At 40.3% G+C, this 21,456-nt stretch overlaps 1 protein-coding gene across 2 annotated transcripts in view; it reads left to right on the top strand.

Moving 5' to 3' along the window:
- smarcc1a (SWI/SNF related, matrix associated, actin dependent regulator of chromatin, subfamily c, member 1a) overlaps window positions 1-21,456 on the top strand; it is a 211,297-nt gene that overhangs the window by 30,449 nt on the left and 159,392 nt on the right. For both annotated transcript variants that reach the window (XM_060823713.1, XM_060823712.1), the window contains exons 5-9: window positions 891-983; window positions 5,045-5,114; window positions 5,880-5,949; window positions 11,934-12,009; window positions 13,894-14,025. In XM_060823713.1, the coding sequence (XP_060679696.1) occupies window positions 891-983; window positions 5,045-5,114; window positions 5,880-5,949; window positions 11,934-12,009; window positions 13,894-14,025 (441 nt within the window). The remainder of the gene's footprint in view (window positions 1-890; window positions 984-5,044; window positions 5,115-5,879; window positions 5,950-11,933; window positions 12,010-13,893; window positions 14,026-21,456) is intronic.

Raw genomic sequence — 21,456 nt, 5'->3', positions numbered from 1 at the left:
ATTAGACTTTGCTTTTGACAAAACTGAGTTGGCTTGTGCGAGATGTACGAAACTTTTTTTTAAACTTCAGTAGGACACCCATCCACAGACCTGTTGTGCTTCACATGGCAGTAAACATTTTGCCTTTCGGTTTTGTTTCCTCACTCTGTCTGTCTTTGCTGAGGATTTTCTTGGTGTTATCATATGCATTGTCCTCGTAAATTGTTTTCTTTGTGAAGGCAAAACAGGCCTTGAGATCTTTATTGAGAATCTCTCGACCTTGAACTCTGGGATGCCATTTCCAAGTTTGCATCAGCCATCACTTGACATGCATTTGTATTAATGCAGTTTCTTGAATAGCAAGAATTGAAAAGTATTTTCTCTTTACTTCATTAGCAATTGAAGTGATGCAGAAAGTGAGTTTTTGTTAAACGCTGCATGTTGATTTCATGAGCTTGTTACTGACAGTTTGCCAGTTGACTTTTGCATTAAAACTTGTGCCCTCATGACCTCATTCTATGTTATAAAGAACCACTTACAAATTTAGAGGCTGTAATCAATAAGACAGAAACAAAGTGAGATAAAGCATCTGTCTGCATTCAGAATATAGTTGTCGAAAAACAGAAAGAAAGCAGCATGTGATATCACTGGCCACTTAGAGTCTGAAAATTGTGAAGAGAATTGCTGCACTTCTCAGTCTTGAAGCTTTAAAATTGTACCTCATCTAATATGGATATAAGGGAGTATGAATTGACAGTGCATTAGGTTTTAAAAGCTTCAAATTCCATGAAGTGCTAATTTCGGTGGTATGCTTTTATTGTGTTCTCGTGTTGGAAACCTTTGGAGAAAACAAAAATATCTAATGTTTGACAGGTCAAGTAATACCTCTGTACGAAATGCTTCTTTTTCAGAATAACTGTTTAACAAGACCTACAATCTACCTCCCATCTGAACTTGACCCAAAGCTGGCAAATAAATGTAAAGATATTGTTAAAAGGCATCAGGTATGCTATTTTTGATTCAACAATATGTTTGACTTCCTGTGTCCATTCTGTGTCCATTTTGTGTAACTGAATATTTTTGCATTTCCTGAAGTCTCACCTAAAAGTTAACCTTACTGTACAATTGCAATATGTATTTTGTTTTGTTTCTTCTTTAAACTGTACCCCTTGTGCTTTTCTTTGTTTCAGAAAAAGTGAAATGTTAAAATCTTTCATGATATGTTTCTTCTGTTCCACCTTCATTGTTGCCTTAAATGTTCTGAGACGTTTGGTGTTGTTTATTCCTTGAGTTTCTCATTTTAAAAACAACACTGAAATTTCACGACTTATTAGTTCAGTTTTTAAGTCAGAAGAACCTTGCACTCTAATTGTTTCCCTTCTGCATTGATTTGATTGCTAAATGTAGTCAAGTTCTCAATTTTCCCCTCTAGTTCTGCTAATTACTTGGCATGACACCACTTTGAATGACTACTTTGTATGGAACATAATAATGGGAAACCATTTGGCTGTACAAACACCTCTTGAGTTCGTCACCTCTGCTGTCTTTTTCTTTGCAATTATTGCTGTGCGGCTGTCTTGAAATTCCACTTCCAGACCTGAGTGCACAAATGTAGGCTGATATTCCAGTGGAAACTGAGGAAATGTTTTGCTGTTTGAGATGCTAAATTTTGGATGAGGTGAGCAACTGAGGCCTCTACCTGTTCCTTGGGTGGAATTTAAAACAAAACCCCATATCATAACTTTGAATGAGAGTCTCTGATATCTTGGTCACTATTTACTTTTGAGATTTGAACTGAGGGACAAATGATCTGATTATTTTCATGTTACTTTTTGTGGAGCTTGCCACGTATCAATTTCAGTTTCAATTGAAAGTTTCAATTTTCCTGCATTTGAAGTGCAAACTTTATAACCAAGGTATTTGCTCTCATAAAGTCCCTTGGCTATAAATTGCTTCGATGTGTTTCACAATTGTGCAGAGAGCTGCACAAAAGCAATGGTTTCAATTCAATTTGGGAGAATTGTCATGTCACATGTCTTCCAATAACACATCGATTTTGTACATTTTGGTTTAGTTGTTAATGTTCAGCATCTTCTGCAGTTTCTAATCTGCCTGCAGATGGTGCTGTGGTGGCAGTTCCCACGGTGAACATGTGGTGTTAGTACACAAAATTACTTGTCATGAAAGCATCCAGATGATTGAACATTATGGTCATGGGATGGGGCTGATCCAGATATCTTGCAGGCACAAACAGTGACTGAGAACTGCAGAAACAGAAAATGCTTGGTTACTTGCATCATCAGGTAGAATTCTTGGATAAACAAAATTCTAAAGTAATAAAATGACAAGCAGGCAACAATTTATCCTCCTGCCAGTGGATTGACATTACCAATGTCCCCATGTACATGGAAGAATACAGAAGGTCCTGGTTAAACCTTTTAAGCTCCAGTATTATTCTGGAAAACTTGTGCCTTTCCATAGTCAAGCTTGTTCGGTAAGGCAAAAGCACAATCCTACAGAGAGTGAAGATCTGAATCAAAACTAAGTGGTGGAAAATCTCATTAGGCCCTGCAATATCAAGAACAAAGCAGACTTAACATTTTGGTTCTTCAAGCTCCTCTTTGGACTATTTCCGAAGGCCTGATGCCCACAACTGCTGTCAATATTCCAGATGAGTTCTGATCAAAAGCTCTTGTTCAGACAAGTCAAACCTTGTTTCCTCTCCATGTGTATTCCTGACTTTTTTGAGACAAAGATGCGTGTATGAATGAGCTGCCAGAGGAAGTGGTGGAGGCTGGTACAATTACAATATGTAATAGGCATCTGGATGGATATTTTAATAGGAAGCATTTTGAGAGATATGAGCTATGTGCTGATAAATGGGACTAGGGCATGGGTGAGTTGGATCGAAGGGTTTGTTTCCGTGCTGTACGTTTGAGTCTGTCAGTATACAGTTTACATTGTTCGCATTTTGCATTGGTGCTCATGGAAACCAAGGTACTTGTTTCACCAAGTTAGCCTCTCATTACTTAACTTCTGAAACTGTGATTTTCTTATGTAGTGGATTTATTTAGTTTTATTATTGTATTTTTCTGTTTGGTAGCAGTCTGGAATGAGATTTTGTTAATATACCATGTCAAGATGAAATACTGCAAATTATCCATTTTGCATCTGCTTCCACTTTATAATAGGATAATCTCCAGCAGATGAACACTGAAATTCAACTTTCTGACCTACAAGATTGCTGGTACAGTTTTAGAATTCTCACAACTGAAATTGTTTGGTTTTTTCAGGAAAAATGTCAAAATTTATGTTGAGCATCAGATTGTTTATGATCTGATGTATATTTATTCATATGCTCTTGTGAAACTCACTAAGTTTGCAAGTGAGCTACATTGGCTTTTGATTGTCTTGCAGGTGGCACTGCCAGTGGTTGTAATCAATTCAGCAGGAAAGACTGGGAAGAGTGAATAATGGCCTTTGCTGTTAGTATGTCTGACAGTCTGCCTTGCAGTGGCGACTTTTCTTTTAAATGTTTCAGTCTTGTCATAAGTTGCTAGAAGATTTGGTTGTTTGACTGAGACCCAGTTTCTCGTGTTTAGGCTTTTTTTTAATGGTAATGCACAAATTTAAAGAAATCAGATTTAATTTTCTTATTTTCACATGTACTGAGATACAGTGAAAAGTGTTGATTTGCATGCTCTGTCGGCAGATCATGCTGTACTAAGTGCTTCAGGTAACATAAGAGTGCAGAATAGTGTTACAGCAGCTTTGAATGCGCTGCGAGAGAGCGATCACCATTCATGTTTGAGCAGTCCATTCAAACGTCTGATAAAAGCAGAGAAGGAGCTGTTCCTGAATCTGTTTGTATAATGTAATAAAAGTTTTTTGTATCTTTTGCTCAACTGAAGAGCGGAGGATGAATGGGTGGGAGATGTCTTTGCTGCTGAAGGAGAGAAACCAACATAATCAATGTAGTTAATAGCTGGAAAGCTGGTTTGCGTGATGGATTGGGCTGTGTTTGTGACTCTCTGCCAAAGACCACAGGAAATTAGAGTTGTTGCCATACCAAGCTGTGATGTATCTGCATAAGTTGCTTTCTTGATGCACCTAGAAAAAAAAATGTTACTGTCTTTGTGGATATACTGAATTTTGTTCCCCTCTCTTGAAGTGGAGGGGATGTTGTGTTTTCTTTACTGTTGGGTAGACTAGGACAGATGGTTGGTCATCATTCCAAGGTATTTGAAGCTCTTGACAATCTCCATCCAGTTCAGCACAAGAAAGAGAGGCAGGCTCCACTCGTAATTTCTGAAGACCGTGACCAGCTCCTTTCCTTTTTTGCTGCTGTTGATAGAGAGATTGTTGTCTTTACACTATGCTCTGAAACACTCAGTCTCTTTCCTGTATACTGTCTTGTTGTTTTGAGATCCAACCTACATGGTGGTGTCATCAGCAAACCTGTAAATGGAGTTAAAGTGGAATTTAGTCAGAGTCTTGAGTGTATGAGGAATATATTAGTGGGGCTGAGTGCAACCTCGTGGGGCACTAACTTACAGAGCGCTGCTCCTTCCATCAGGTGATTGTGGAGTATAAGATCATAAGACACAGAATTTATCACAAAAGTTACTTATTGGAATATAACCTCATTGTGTGATTTTTAGCTATTTACATTTGAACCATTCTGAGTTTTGATTGGTCTTGCTTTTACTTGTTCGTGCCAATGTTACCTCATCTTATTGTTTAACTTGAAATAAGTCCCAGGATTGACCTTTCTCTTGTCCTTTCTGCTTTTATATTTACGCAACCCATTTACTTTACTACCTTTTTTAAGCCTGAGGACTACCAAGCAATTCTAACTGTCCTCTGATTCAGGACAGTCCCACTGCCTTCATATGCATCCTCTCTGAGTCACAGCTGACTGCACTGCTTGCTATCCTTCAGCAGAACTAATGGAAGTCATTCCTTTGTATGATTTTGAAGACTTAAATGCCCAATACCTTAGATGCACTTCATGTCAAGCAAAATTTTTGTACTGCTAACTATTATGTTTACATTTCTCACCCAGGGAACAATTACAGAAGATAAGTCAAAAGCCTCCCATATAATTTATCCTATTCCGAACTCTCTCGATGAAGGTGAGCAAAATGATGATGACACCTAAGTTCATTGCAATGTCTATCAAACTTTACAGATCTGAAAATTTCTTCCGAAGTACAGGGGAATCTCGATTACCCAAATGTGATGGGCGGGCACTATTTCATGCGGCTAATCGATTATTCGGTTAATTGATTTAATTGCCTATCCTCTGGGGCTGGGAGTTTTTAAAGTCTGCTCCTCGTTCAGGACACTGCAGAAGCACGCAACACCACCCCCAATTCCATGCAGCACTGCCCCCCAACCCTGTGCAAAACCTCCCCTAACACCACGCCCCTGCCCGCGCCCCCAAAACCATACACACCCGTTCCCTCTCCCTGTGCAGGACAATGTTGAGAGATTATGTGGGGAAGGGGGGGATTTAGGGTACACCCCTGTGCAGAACTGCATGGAAAGTGTGGGGAGAGAGTGAGAGGGTGGGAGGTCCGTTATTTGGAGACGGTGTCTGTTTAATCACTCTGAACAAAAGGTGCGATCACTGTTGGAAACACGCCTTTGATGTAATGTCTCCATCAGGACCTCGAGATCTCCTTGGCTAATCCGATTTTCAGATAATTGGCATTCGGATAATCGAGGTTCCTCTGTATACACCTGCTAAAAACAATTTACATATTTGCATGTCCTGTCGTTTGTGAGAGTTTTCAGTTATTTCTTGGTTTGGAAAATATTTAAAAATACCGTTGCGGTGCTCTTTTCCTCTGTGTATATTTCTCTTTGTGTAATAGTTGAATGATTATATGTTGCAGAGGAGTGGTTGAGACCTGTTATGAAGCGAGAAAAGCAAGTCCTGGTCCATTGGGGAATGTTTCCAGATAGGTATGTATTAATGACATGAGAACTGCTTTAGAATTTATAGAATTCTGTATGATTTGTATGTCAAAAGAATGTCACTCAGCTCATCCCAAGTGTGTCGTTGCTCTGTCAGCACCGATTTATGGAATAGAAATTATGCTTGATCAAATTTCCAGCCTAGAAACATCTTCAGTCCAACTTGTCCATGCTGACCATATATCCTAAATCAATCTAGTCCCATTTGCCTGTATTTGTCCATATCCGTCTAAATTCTTCCTATTCATATGCCCATCCAGATGCCTTTTGAGTGCTGTGATTGCATCAGCCTCCACCACCTCTGGTAGCTCATTCCATGCACCCATCGCCCTCTGCTTGAAAACATTGCCCTTTGGATCCCTTTCATTGAGTAGATTTAAGACTGAGATAGCCAGGTCCTTGTGTATTAATAGTTATGGGGAGAAAGTGGGAGAATGGGATTGAGAAACTTTTCCACCATGATTAATGGCGGAACAGACTCAAGGGGCTGAATGGCCTAATTTTGGCTCCTATGTCTTATGATCTTAAATCTTTCTCCTCTCACCTTAAATGTATGCCATCCAGTTTTGGACTCCCCCCTACTCTGAGAAAATAACTTTCACTATTCACCCCATACATACCCCTCATGATTTCATAAACCTCTAACAAGATAACCCCTCAGCATCCGATTATCGGGGAAAATAGTTCCAGCCTATTCGGCCGCTTCTTCGAGCTCAAACCCTCCAAACCTGGCAACAATCCTTGTAAATCTTTCCAGAACCCTTTGAAGTTTCACAACATCCTTCCATTGGCCAGAAAACAGAATTGAACACAGAATTCCAAAAGTGGCCTCACCAATGTCCTGTGCAACCACAACATGACCTTGCAACTCCTATACTGAACACACTGACCATCAAGGCAATCATACCAAATGCTGCTTGGGCTATCGTATCTACATGCAATTCCACCGTCAAGGAACTATGACAGTGCACCCCAAGGTCTCCTTGTTTCACAATACTCCCAAGACCTTACCATGAGGTGTTCAAGTCCTGCCCTGATTTGCTTTTCTAAAATGCAACATGTCACATTTATCTAAATGAAACTCCATCTGTCATCCCTTGGCCCATTGGTTCATTTGATCGAGGTCCCATTATACTCTTAGATAACCTTTGCTGTCCATTGCAACACCAAATTTGTTGTCATCTGCAAATCTACTAACCATTCCTCCGACTTTCACATCCAAATCATTTATTTACCTGATAAAAGCAGTGGACCTATTACCGATCCTTGTGGCACATTGCTGGCCACAGGCCTTCAGTCCAAGAAACAACCCCCAACACCACAGTATGCCTGCAACCTTCAAACCAACTTAGTATCCAAATGGCTAGGTCTCCCTGTATTCGATATGATCTAACTTTTTGTTAATCAGTCTACTGTGCGGAACCTGTTTGAATGCCTCGCTGAAGTAGCGTTGTGAAAGGGTAGTTAGTTGGTCTGGTTTACTTGGCCTTTTCAGAAGATTGTTTAAATCAGGTCTCACAAAAGAGATGAGTTATGGGTGCTGGTATTGACAGGAACAGAGAAATGGTTGGCACATAAGAAATAGAGTAGGAACAAAGAGGTCTTTTTCCGAGTGACTAATGGGATAGTATGGGGATCAGTGCTTGGATCACAGCCAAACACCATAATGATTTAGATGAGGAAACTAACTATGATATCTTCAAGTTTGCAGATGACTGAGAACTGGGTGGAAGGTTGAACTGTGACCAACATACAAAGATGCACCATGGTGATTTGGACAGGTTAAATCAGTGGATAGATACATGACAAGCGAAGTATAATGTCGATAAGTGTGATGATATCAATTTTGGCAGTACAAACAATGGCAGATTTTTTTTAATGGTGGTAGATTGGGGGGAAAAAGTGGATGTGCAGTGAGACATGGATTTCCTTGGACACCAGTTGCTGAAAGTAAGCATGCAGGTAGGGCAAGCAGAAAAGAAGACAAATGGCACGTCACCCTTCATGATGAGAGAATTCAAGTATGGGCGCAGTTGGGCCTCGGTGAGACCACATGAGTGCTGTTTTGGTTTCAGTTTCTGACAAGGATGTTCTGGCTGTGGAAGGAGTTCAATGGACTCATTCTTTGATGCAGAACTGACAAGAGTTATGACCATTTTTATTGGAGTTCAGAAGAATGATGGGGGGCATCGTCAAAACCAAGAAAGTTCCTGCAGTACAGGAGGCAGGATACACACACAGGAGCCATGTGCCCAGAACTAGGGAACACAGACAAAGGATATTGGATCGCTCATTTCAGGAGGAGAAACTTTGTCACCCAGAGAATGATAAGCTCATAGAATTCTCTTATCACAGAAAGCAGTTGAGGCCAAGACATTTGATTGTTTTTGAAGTTCAATGTGGTTGTTGGGGCTAAAGGAATGACAAGTACAAGGAAAGAAAGCAGGTACAGGGTACTGAGTTGGATGATTGGTATTGTATAGAATGGTGGAGTAGGCGCAGAGGGCTGAATGGCCTCTTTCTGTAATTTTTTTTTTAAACGCCTTTCCCCATGTTCATCCAGTATGTCCCTTCTGTCTTGTATCCCTTGGCTTTTGACCAGAATTTTGTAATTTTCTGTGAATTCATTAGTCATTCCTCAGAACTCTTTGGAATGAGGGTCCAGTCTTAATCTCATACAATCTGTGGTCATGAATCACTGCAAGCTAACATAGAGTGCAGTAAATAATTTTGACTGTACCCCAGAGTATGCTAATTAAAGAGAATTTGAGAACAGGAACAAGCAAATCTTTCTTCAATTGTTTCAAACATGAGTAAGACAGCAACTGGAGAAATGAATGCAGTTTTAGATCCCTGGCTCAAGGAAATATACATTTGGCATAGAGGAGTGCAATGGCAGTTCCGTTTAAATCCTGGGATGGGGGTGGAGGGAGACTGCTTTGAGGCTTAACTGTTTTTTTGGAAAGCAAGGATGAATTAAGAGTCAGTGTTGTTTTCTTTTTAAGGCAATATAATAAATCAAGATTTTTTTTTGAGGAAGTAACCCTGAGGTTTGATGAGAGCTGCACAGTGGATATTGTCTCAGTGAATATATTGTCAACTACACATTGCAGGCCATTATGAAACTTTCAGGCCCACGCTACGTAAGTGAATGTAACAAGTTTGATCCAAAATCAACCCAGTAAAAGAAACAAATGGGAATGGTCAACCAATATTTTTGGCGTCTGGAAAGCAGTTTCCATTTGTGTTCCATAAGACTCACCTTTGGGTCACTTGGTGTTTTTGGTATCTATTCATGATTTAGATTTTAAATTTAGATCTGTTTCTTCCTTTACCTTTTTTTCAAAGAAAATAATGGGTTTGCCAAAAAGCAAGTTGTCTTCTACAGACGTTAAGATAGTACACAGGAAAGACAGGCTACCAAGGACATCACAAGGTAAATCCACAGGTCATGACCATGGAAGTTTTAAAAATATCGTGGAGGTAGTTAGCATCACTGTTTGCTGGGAAGATCAATGTAGTGGTCTTGTATTAATGGAAAGATGAAAAAAGCTTTAAAAATTGTACTGCTATCCTAAGGTACATTTCTTTGTCGGAGGAATCATCATGGCTTTTTTACCACCATCCCCTTTATACAGCTCCATGTGTTATACTGTAACAGGAATATATTTGAAATATGGCAATAGTTTCTAGGACTGTTTTGATTCATGTGACAGTGCTCCTTTTAAATCCTTTTAAAGTGTAATTGCTTGACAGTTCCAAGGAACTGTTGTCCTGAGATAGTAATTGCATTTAGCAGAATTGTCCTGACAGTGGAATGGGGAGTGCAAGAGATGTGCAGTAGTTAAGTTCAATTAAACCCCAAGCCAGCATCGGCAACAGTTATTTGTAAAAGCTGATTCTGACTCCGGTTTCACTCCTGCACAGTTGCCCCTTTTATGGGGTTGGCTATGTATGTTGCTACTGTCCCCTTATTTCCATCTTGTGAAGTAACAGGCAGGTATTTCAGATTTTACTTTTGCAGTTACTCTTCTTGCTTTAAACATTGAAGGTTTATAAATCCAAAAAAACTAGCCACCTGCATCACATTTTTGCTGTTGAAGAGAATTGCTGGGATCTGTAACTTTAGACGTTAATGTACATTTTGGAAAGCTGTTATACTCCCAAATTGGAGTATTTCATGGTAAGCGCGCATACTAAAATTTTTACATCAATTGTTTGGCATAGCTGGTGTACGATGAATAATTGAATGCCATACATCAAGCTCCTAATCATGTCCTTCTCTTGCAGAAAGCGTTTCTTCAAATATTACTGGCACAGTGGCTCAGTGGGTAGCACTGCTGCCACACAGCACCAGGGGACCAGGGTTTGATTCCAGCCTCTGGTGACCGTGTGGTGTTTGCACGTTTTCCCCATGTATGTGTGGGTTTCTTCCCAGGTGTTGTGGTTTCCTCCCACAATCCAAACATGTGCCAGTTCGGTGAATTGGCCATGCTAAATTGCCCACAGTGTTCAGGGTTGGTTAGGTTAGGTGCATTAGTCAGGGGGAAATGTCGGGTAATAGGGTGGGGGAATGGGTCTGGCCAGGTTACTCTTCGGAGAGTTGGTGTGGACTTGTTGGGCCAAATGATCTTTTTCCACACTGTTGGTATTCTATGATATCACCCTTGCTTCTTTCATGGGCAGCATGGTGGCCCAGTGGTTCGCACCCCTGCCTCACAGCAAAAGGGACCCAGGTTGGATTCTCGTCTCAAGTGACTGTCTGTCTGTGTGAAGTTTGCACATTCTCCCAGTGTCTGAGTGGGTTTCCTCCCTATGGGCTAAACTGCCTATCGTGTTCAAGAATGTGTAGTTTCTGTGCATTAGTCTGGGATAACTGAAGAATTGTAGAGGAATGGGTCGGTATGGACTTTTGGGGCTGAAGGGTCTGTTTACACACTGTAGGGCTTCAATTTTCTTTGCAGGGATGCCAGATTCAATGAACATTTGTTGGTGATATTAGCACTGTTAAAATAGTGAAGGTTAATTGGTGACTTCAATGGTTTTTTAGGGCAATGATTCCCCTTTGCTGAGCAAATTAGTAAGTGGAAGCCAAATCATTTGGAAAAACACTGATGGAGAGGAGTTTTTTTTTTGTGAAAGCATCAGGTGTTTGTTGTGAGCCCAGAAAATAATGGCCAGTCTTCACAATGTTCAGTCTTCTGTCACTGTTTAATAGGTGCTTTGGATATGGAAGTTATTTTAGTTGTGTGTTTAGGTGGTGCCTGTTGAGAAATGTTCAAGAAGATCAAACCTTTAGTTAAATTCTGAGAACCCATACTAGTTTGAGTGTGCAATACCGGTACAAGATGGCAGAAATAAACTATTTTCTTTGGAATGGTAGAGTGAGTAAACACAGGCTTGAACTGCATAGTCAAGATAAAAAATGGATTTCACAGTTTGTGAAACACATTCAGGATCACCTTATTCAGATCTGGAAAACAACAGGTACTAAGCTGCTCTAAATTAACTGTTTGCTAGAGTTTATTGGAGCTAAAATTATGTGGATGATGGCCAACATTATCTTGGTTTTATTTCTGTTTGTTCATTTTAATGAATGACCGAACAGTTACTTTAAGTTGGTCAAGTTCAGTTTGCCTTGTGTGGAAATCTCCAGATTACCATGCTGCTTAAAACAAAATATTGGTGTTAATTGTTGTTCATATGAGGATGTTTGATGGGGCAAAGGGGATTTTTAAAAAAACAAACATTCTTTGTACCTGATCTGCTATCTGAACTGTTAGATGTGTGCCATTCAGAACCACTAATTTCTGGCGCGCTCTCACATATGCTCAGTCTCTTTCTCTTTGCCTCCTCTCCCACCCCTCGTTTTTTCCTCTTTGTCTCCTGTCTCCCACTTATATACATAACTATGTCTCAATTCATAAAAGTATTCTTAGTCTTCGAATTTTTTTAATTGTTTGATTTGCTAGCTATGATACCTGGATGCCGGCCAATGAAATTGAAGCTGAAATTGAAGAACCACCAATCCCAGAAAGGCCATGGAAAGTAAGTCAACTATATTTTTGCAAGATAAATGATCTGATTAATGAAGAATTACTAATATGTTAACAAAAGGGGCAAAAACCCAGAAGCGATTAAGTATGGCACTGTACAAGGAAATGACTTCTGCTAGCACCAGTCACTAATGCATCATTTCAAATGAGCAGACACACACACACACACACACACACACACAGACACACACGCAAGGAAAGTAGTTAGTTGGATGCCATGTTGTGAATATATAATTAAAATCCTGTATGATGCCACTTTTTTTTCCCCCGAGGTAACACTTCTCACAGTTGTTCAGAAGCTCTGATATGATTCACCTAAAATTAATTGCTTTTAATTCGGGAAGTGCAATGGATTCTGCAAACTGCAGTGTAGAATCTTTTGTGTTCTGCCACAATCAAAAGGACTGCGAAGTTTGTAGAAGTTCTGGAGGACTGTTTGGTTTTGGGGCATGGAGCTCTGAGCATGCCTTGGAATCTTCTTCATCTGCCTTCTGGAACCAGACAAGGTGGTGTTTCACATTTTCTGTAATTGGCAAATTTTGAACAATATAGCATGTTTCTCTTCATTATCTGATCATCGTGGGGTCCATAACGTTTATGGAAACCAGAAATGCAAATCAACTGAATTCGGAGTAGAATTATCTAATTATAATACAGAGAACCATTGTACCCGACAGTGCAAAAACGCACCATTTCATGTAAGTGGTCTGCACCAACCCTCTGAAGAGCATGCTACCCAGATCCTGCCTTTGACTGTATTCCGTATACCCACATTTACCGTGGTTCATCCACCTAGCCTTAACATCCTTGAATACTGCGAACAATTTCACAATGGCCAACCTGTAGATGTATGGACTGAGAGAGGAAACTGGAGCACACAGACACAGAGAACATGCAAACTTCACACATGCGTTGACCTGAAGCTGGAATCAAACTTGTGGTGCTGTGAGGCACTGTGCCCCTTTGGAAATAGAACAAATTGCCAGGATTGATTGTATTGAATCCTGAATGGCTATGCATGACAGCTAATTGCTAAGTCGCATAGGGGGTCTTGTGACAGGCATTATTGTTGTTAGTGCTTTGGATATTCTAAATATTGAGGTGGTAAATGTGGTTGTGGGGCTGGGTGGCCCCAGTGGATTTGGTACACATGGTTGCAAGGTTCAGGATAGGTTCTGGTCAATCAAAAACTGATGTGGAAACATCACTCTTGAAGACCATGAAACTGTCAAGTGGATTGTAGCCAGATTAAGCGAAGGAGAAAATCTTTTCATGTTTACCAGATCCCCATACAACACAGGAATACTGACCAGAATTGCTGGGACATGAATCTGTTCTGCATACAAGAGAAGCAGATGATCATCTGTGGTGAATTTCATGAAGATCGGTTGCAACTTTAAGGCATGAGGCATATAGGAAGAGTAGTCATATCCTGTGAACATGTTCAATCAGATTCACGTACTCAGTAGATTACTTTGTTACACTGTTAAGTGGTTCTGTTATAATACAGGAGCAGCTGTGTTCTTTTGCTGGATCACACATAAAATCTTTGTTTTCTTGACCCCAACTGAAAATATAATCCATCCTTTAACTCAGATCAGCAGCTTACCAAACACAAGTAAAATGCTGCAGATGCTGGAGACCTGAAATAAAAACAAAGTTTTGCAGTGATTCCAAGTCTGGCAGCATCTGTGGCGATACAGAGAGTGAATGTTTTGAATCCTGTGTGAATTTCCTTTGGGGAACAAGTGTTACCTCAATGTTAACTCCACCTATCTCCTCACAGATTATGGTACATCTGCGTTTTTCCAGGACTTTGTTTATTTTGTCATTTTGTCCACCATTTCACATTGTAACCTTTTGTTGACCTGTCCAGGTGCATGCTAAATGGATCTTGGACACTGATGTATTCAATGAGTGGATGAATGAAGAGGACTATGAAGTTGATGACAACAGAAAGCCTGTAAGCTACCGACAGCGCATTCCTATCAGGACAGTAGCTGAAGAGGTAAAGTATGCTCACTGAATCTCTTGCGTTTCTGTAACTCTTAAACTGTGCATATACGCAGTGACAGATTGATGGATCAAGCATAAATTTTTACTATATCTCAGTAATAAAAGGTCTCCCTGAATCCATAAATTTGTGCAAGAGCTGAGACTTGTAGACTCGTGATTTTTCATTATTTTTGACTTGGATGAATTGAACTGGTGTATTTGGTGTGTAGTTATGACAGATCATTTGAGAGGTATTGAGTTCAACCTTTATCTTGGTAATTTGAAAGTATGAACTGAGTACAAGTATTATTAACACAAAATAAGTTCAAATTACGTGAAAGAGCGCACTAAACAGGAAGTAGGCAAAGTGAAACAGCACACTGAACTGACAGTACAGATATGGAAAAAACACACAGTACAGATATGGACACACACCATGAACGGTTCGCAAATGCCCTCGGAGAAAGGAAGCTTGTCTTGACTACTTTTTTTTTTATTCACATGCGGGATGTAGGCATTGCAGCCAGCATTTATTGCCCATTCCATGTTGCCCTTGAGAAGATTGTGGTGAGCTGCTTTCCTGAACTGCAGCAGGTGAACCCACAATGCTGTTTGCGAAGGAATTCTGGGATATTTGACTGTGAAGGAATGACAGTATATGAGCAAGTCAGGATAGTGAGTAGCTTCAGGGAGAACTTGGTGGTGGTGTTCTCTTGTATGTGCTGCCCGTGTTCTTACAGATTGAAGTGGTCATCAAATTAGAAAGTGCTGTCTAAGAATCTTTGGCAAATTACTGCAGTGCAACTTGTAGATCAGAGCAGCTGTGTGTACTGAATATTGGTGCTGGAGGCTTGTGAATGTGATGCCAATTCAAGTGGGATACTTTGTCCTGGATGCTCCCAAGCTTCTTGGGTGTTGGGGCTGTACTCATCCAGGTAACTGGGGAGAATTCCATCACACTGCTGATTTGTGTCTTGAAGATGGTGGAAATTAGGAAATGAGTTAGCTGCTACAGTATTCTGAACATCTGGCCTGCTCTTTTATTTATGTGGTGAGTCCAGTTGAGTTTCTGGTCAGTTAACCCCCATGATGTGGATAGTGGGGGGATTCACTGATGTTGATATTGTTGAATTTCAAGTGGTCATGTTTAGATTGTTTCTTAGTGGAGATGGTCATTGCCTGAAATGTGTGTGGTGTGAATATGACTTATCACTGATCAACCCAAGTTTGGACGTTGTCCAGATCTTGTTGCATTTGAATGTGAACGGTGCTGAACATTTGTGCAGTCATTGGTGAACATTTCCACGTCTGACTTTTATGATGGAGGGAAAGTCATTAATGAAGTCAATGGAGGTGCATGGGCTGTGCGCACCATCCTGAGGAACTCCTGCAAAGAATTCCTGGAACTGAGATGACTGACCATGAGCAATCACCACCAACTTCCAAATGGCACTTAGTATTTCCTCCAGTTGCCAGTTACTTCAGTTTTGCTCAGGGTCCTCCAATGCTACATTCAATCAAATTAAGCCTTCATATGAAGGGCTGTCACACTCACCTCTGGAATTCTGTTTTGTCCATGTTTGAACCAAGGCTGTAATAAAGTCAGGAGCTGAATGACCTGGTGAAATGCAAACTGGGTGTCCCTGAACAGGTTGTTGCTGAGCAGGTGCTGCTTGACAGCACTGTTCATGACATCTTCCATTTTTGTACAAATTGTGAGGACAATGTTTGGGACAAATTGAAAACCCTGTTGTTAATTCAAACCTGACAATACAGAAAAGATTCACCCCGTGCTGTAATCCCTAAAAACTAGATAGGCCGAGAACTATCCCAAAGGTCACCATTTAAAGTTAAAAATAAACAACTTTATTTCTTAAAGTGTAACAGAATAATTAACTAAGGACTATCTACAGTTCCTTTCTCTACCCTATCTTTTATTTTCCCTTCTATAATACTGGTCCAATAAAACCCACAACTAAGATTTAGCAAAAAAATTCACATTTCAAAACCAGCCAGCTGTCGAGTCTTGTCTTTGTATCTTCCTCTGTCTGTCTTTACTACTTAGGGTTTATGTTTCACAGGTCGTTGATAGATAAAGGTACCTTTTTAGGAGAGCTATTCTGTGGACAGTCAGTATATAATTGGTGGCTTGGCGGTTTTCCCTTAACTGTTCAGTTTTTCCTGGTCTTATACCCCAAAATGTCAAATCGTTTTAATGGTTTTAATATTGTCAAAATGGCAAATTCAAACTTGTTTGGGGTTTTGAATAATTTAAACTGGCTGAATTTGAATTTGCTTTTGTCTCCGAGTAACTCAGGTACTGCTCGCTGCTGGACCACATGTTACATTGTAAAATCTTTAGCGCTCTGTGCTTGCAAAGTCTTTCAATCCTCTTTTTTAAGGTAGAGTACCCCTTCCACCTTCATAATGTAACGATTGAAAGTTTGCTAGGACAGTAATTGTCCAGGTTGGATTGTCCGGCTTTGTGTACAGGATGAAACTTCAAACTTTTTCAGTTTGTTGCGTTGGTTAGATGTCACTGTTGTAGCTGTACTGGAACAGCTTGGTTGTGGGTACAGCAGGTTCTGGAACACAAGTTTTCTGTTCTATTGTTTTCAGAGTCTCTAGCCTCTGCAGTATTCAGATCCTCCATTCATTTGATAACACGTGGGGTGAATCGGATTAGTTGAAGGCTGTCATCTCTACAAGTTTGATTCGTTTGCTTTCCAGCCTTGTGATTTCTGCCTCTGCTTTTGCACTTGAGGCAAATGGCACGAGGCGGGCCTGGCAGAATTGTGAAATTGACTTGTGTTCACCATTTGATAGGACTTTGAAAAGCTTACAGGCATTTAATTAGGACTTCACTCAGGCAGCCATTTTCTGATCAAAATGTTGAGCCAATCAAGTCAAATCTTTCTCGACCAATTCTGTCCCATCAAGCTTGGGCCCAAGCCTTTTATGTCAATCAGTGGAAACTGAACCAGCTGCTTCTCATAAGAATCTGGAAACTAAGTTGTACCCTTAGTCTGCGGGGGTTCTCCCAGTATAAATTGCAAGTTTGTCCAAGATCTTATGCAAACTTAAAGGTTGGAATCCAGATTGTGTTTTTGTGAGGAGTGGTTCCACAATCAATGATGCAGCTGCACCAGTATTGACCTCCGTCAGAACTGGTTGACCATTGAAGCAGATATTTTATTTTATTTGTTTCAGATTTTGACATTGCTTAGCAATTTAACTGTTCGATACCAGCGGTAGGCGGACTTTCCAAAGTGTGCATGTTCCTCGATATTGACCGCAGTTCTCTTACTCAGTCCAGGCCCGGTGGGACTGTTGTGCTGTTCCGAATCCAAGTACCGGCAGGAACTATAATGGCTGGTCAACCTGGATTCTGAAGAAATTTTTAACCGAGGCTTGATTTTGTTTTCAGGGTTTTGTTGTGTGCTGACTTGGAGTCCCTCTGCTCAGGATATGTCCTGAGTAAGGCTGTGCAATTGCCTTCACTCGGATGCTGTTCCCTAGTTCAGTTGGACTGGCGAGGCTATCCACTTACATTGGAATACTCTGCAACTGAAATGCTCCACTTGCTGTGTTTTCTCATGACAAAACCAGTTGTAATACTTGTTTGAAGTAGAGTTGACCTTCAACCTGTACGTGATTTTGCATGGCAATGTCATTAATCCCACATACCACACAGTATCTCACTGAGGGCTAAACCAAAATCTCATGCCTCTGCTTGTTGTCTTAATCTAGTCAAAAATCCCGATAATGATTCCCGTGGTTCTCAAGCTGCTGAGTAAAACCGATAGCATCTCCGAGTGAGAGGAAGTTTGGGGTCATGATATTTCTTCGCTAAATCTATCACCACTTGAAAGGTTTTATTATCTGGTGCCTCATGGAACATAAGGCTTATAATTATCGCAAAAGCTGTGGGTCCACATGATGTCATCTTAATTACTTGTTACTTTTCGTGTTCCCCAAGATTATATGCCCAGGAAAAAAAATACATTCTTCCCACATGCTGGGCCCAGTCTTTGGCAGGATTGAACCTGTAAGCTTCCCAAGTCACGGCATGGTGTCAGAAATGCTCACCACAAATCAAAGGTAATTGTTGCAAGCCAATCTCTTCAGGACCATGTTTTTATGCTTGTTGTCACTGAAATAACTCCACGAAGACCTGTCATCAGTTCATCCTTTATTTACAAGTATGTGATATGACGCTAGCCCATCTAGCTCGTGAGCCAGCTCTGAGAATGAACAGAACCTCTGTTGCTGTTTATGTCTGTCAACCTGGTGTTAGCTGTTAACCTGGTCCACTCTGGAAATTCATACTTTGAGATTCACCTGGTTGACCTTGTTCCAGTCGCTGCAATTGGGAAGAGTTGTTCTACTAATTTTTAAAGCACAGCCATTAGCCAGAGTAAAGGCCTTTTGCATTTCATGACTTCTTCAAGAACTATCTATGCCGTTTTGCTTGCATTTCAATGACTTTTCTCTAGATATGATGACTATCTTTATGGTCTTGTAACTGCTTGTCCATTGGGAAGGAAATGTCTGTCTTCACAACCTAATTTTGTTTAGAAGTGTCGATTCTGAATTTGGACTCTTTAAGTCTGAGGAATTCATTGCCTTTTGCCCACAGTCCAACACATTTCTCCTTTTCAGTAATGATCCAATTCTCCTATTTTTGAATACCATGATGGTATCTGTCTCCACCATACACTCGGATAGTATATAGAAGAGCCTAATGACTGCTGCCTTCTTTTAAAATGAAGATCATGTTCAGAAGAATGACAGAGTCTTGGCAGTGTGGAAGCAGGCCATTTGGACCATCAAGTCCACAACGATCCTTTGAAGAGCATCCCACCCAAACTCACCCCATTTCCATGACTAAACAAACTAAGACATTCCTGGATACTATGGGCAATTTATCATTGCCAATCCACCTAACCTGCTCATCATTTGATTGTGGGGGAAAACTTTCACGGACCCAAGGGAATGTGCAAACTCCACACAGCCAGCTGCCTGAGCGTGGGGTCGAACCTGGATCCCTGGCACTGTGAGGCAGCAGTACTAATCACTGAACCGCTTTCCTGCCCTTATGTTGCCATTTTGCCAATTACCTTTTTAAATTAGTGCTATTTAGTTCAGTGGGAATAGTGTCGTTTTATCTACTCCCTCCAATTCTCATGTTTTTGAATACTTCTGTCAAATCCTGTCAACCTTCTCTTTTTGAAGGAGAACTGAATGGCCTGCTTAGGTTTTTAAAAATTCTTTCATGAATAACATGTTTGAAAGTCTGCAGTCCTCTGGTACTCCAATATGAAAGGTGGACAGTTATGGATAGTGCTTCTGCAGTTTTTACACACACTTGGCTCAGTATGTCAATAAGGTCATATGATGTGTGAATAGAAGTCGGCCATTCAGCCCATCAAGTCTTTGCTGCCTTTCAATGAGATAATGGCTGGTATGGTAGTCCTTAATTCCACCTTTCTGTCTTGTCCCCAGAATCCTTGATCCCCTCAGTGATTTAAAAAGCAAGTCTGTCTCAGTCATCAATATACTTAATGACCGAGCCTCAACAACCCTTTGGGCTAAAGAATTCTCTAATGCCCTCCTGAGAGAAGAGATTCCTTCTCGTTCCCATTTATTCTGAGTTTGTGATGTCTGGCCCTTGACAGTCACAGAGGGAGATAATTTATCTGCATTCTCCCTTCCAAGTTCCCTGAAAATTTTCTGTTTAAATAATGTTGCCTCTCATTCATGTACATTCCAACAAGTACTTAGCCTCTTATGAAATAGTCACTGTACACTTGGTATCAGCTGAGTGAACCTTTACTGGACTGCCCGCAATGCCAGTGTATCATTCATGAGATTAGAGGTGCAGAACTGTCCAGTGTTCCAGCTGTGTTCAGATGAATGCCTTGTGTAGTTTTATTGAAACCTCCAACTTTAACACCCGATTCCCTTTTGAAATAGATGCTAATATTCCATTTGCCTTCAGAAATAGCTGTTGAACTTGGATGTTAGCTTTTGTGATTTATGGACAAGAACTTCTGAATCTCTCATTTTTTGCAGTCGTCTTTCACTGATAGCTCCTCTATTCTTCCTGCCAAAGTGCCGAACTTCACATTTTTCTCCATTATATTACATCTGCTAAGTTTTTGTCCATTCAGTTAATCTATCTACATCCTGCTGCAGACTCTATGCGTTATTCTCATGATTGACTTCCCACCAATTGTTGTCTAGCGCCAACTTGGCCTCACTTTCCTCATCCAGGTCATCAATGTATGAGGTAATTGTACCTGCAGCACTCATCACTGTGACCCACCATTAGTTCAGGTTGCCAATCTGAAAATGCCTCCTGATCCCAACTTCTATGAGTTAACCAATCTCCTCTGTGCATGCTAATAAGCTACCTTCAACACTGAGATCTTAGCTTCTTCGGGAATATCGTCTGGTACTATATCAAATATCTTTTTGAAAATCCAAATAAATTACATGTTTCTCCTGTATCTACCCAACTTGTTAAATTAATAGAATTCCAGTAATTTGTCAGTTATTATTTCCCCTTTGTGAACCATGCTGACTGTACTTGATATTAATTTGTCACTGCTCTGCTATTACATCCTTTCAAACAGACTAATATGTTCCTGACGAGTGGCAGGACTTGTCTGTTGCTACCTGTTATTTTTTGCTGATTTCACTTTTTAAACAAAGATGCTTTCTTGCCAGTTTTCTAATTATTTGGGACTATTCCACAATCTCTGGAATCCAGTAAGGCTACTGGCAGTGCATCCACTATCATTATAGTTACGATCTTAGGTATCCATGGTTACGAGGGGATTTCAATCAGTCTTTAACCCTATTAATTTCCTCTCTCACTTTGTTCTTGAAGTTATTTTCTCTCCTCCTCCTCTTGATCCTTGAACACTTTTGTATGTTCTTTATGTTCTTTGTCTTCTACTGTGCAGACTGATGCCAAGTATTTGTTTAATTACACTGTTGTTTCCTGATTTCCCCATTATTATTTTCCAGCCTCGTTCTCTCAGGGAGTTGCGTTCATTTTGTTTGTGTTGATGTTACTTAAGATTACTGTCAAAGTTTATTTCCTTCCTGTAAATTTTTATTTAGTCATCTTTTTAGTTTTAAAATTGATCCTCTGGCCTACAACAAATCTTTTATGTTGTCATGTGTTTTATTTTTCAATGCTGTCCTTAACTTTCTTGGGAAACGATAGTTGGTTGATTGTCTTCCAAGAATCCTCCTCCTCCACCGGTATACATCTTTACTCTGACCCATGAACTGTTTTGTTAAAACTCTGCTCTTGTTCCTCTTTTCTGCTAAACTCTTTAGCTGTGTCATTGTTCATTTGTCATTCCCCTTATTGAAGTTAACTGATTTTGGTTTTGACCCAAGTTTTTGTCTCTCTCTCTCTCTCTCTCTC

This window comes from Hemiscyllium ocellatum, chromosome 4 (assembly GCF_020745735.1).
Source record: "Hemiscyllium ocellatum isolate sHemOce1 chromosome 4, sHemOce1.pat.X.cur, whole genome shotgun sequence".
NCBI lineage: Eukaryota > Metazoa > Chordata > Chondrichthyes > Orectolobiformes > Hemiscylliidae > Hemiscyllium > Hemiscyllium ocellatum.
The sequence above is the reverse complement of the archived record's forward strand: the minus strand, read 5'-3'. Positions and strand labels throughout refer to the sequence as shown.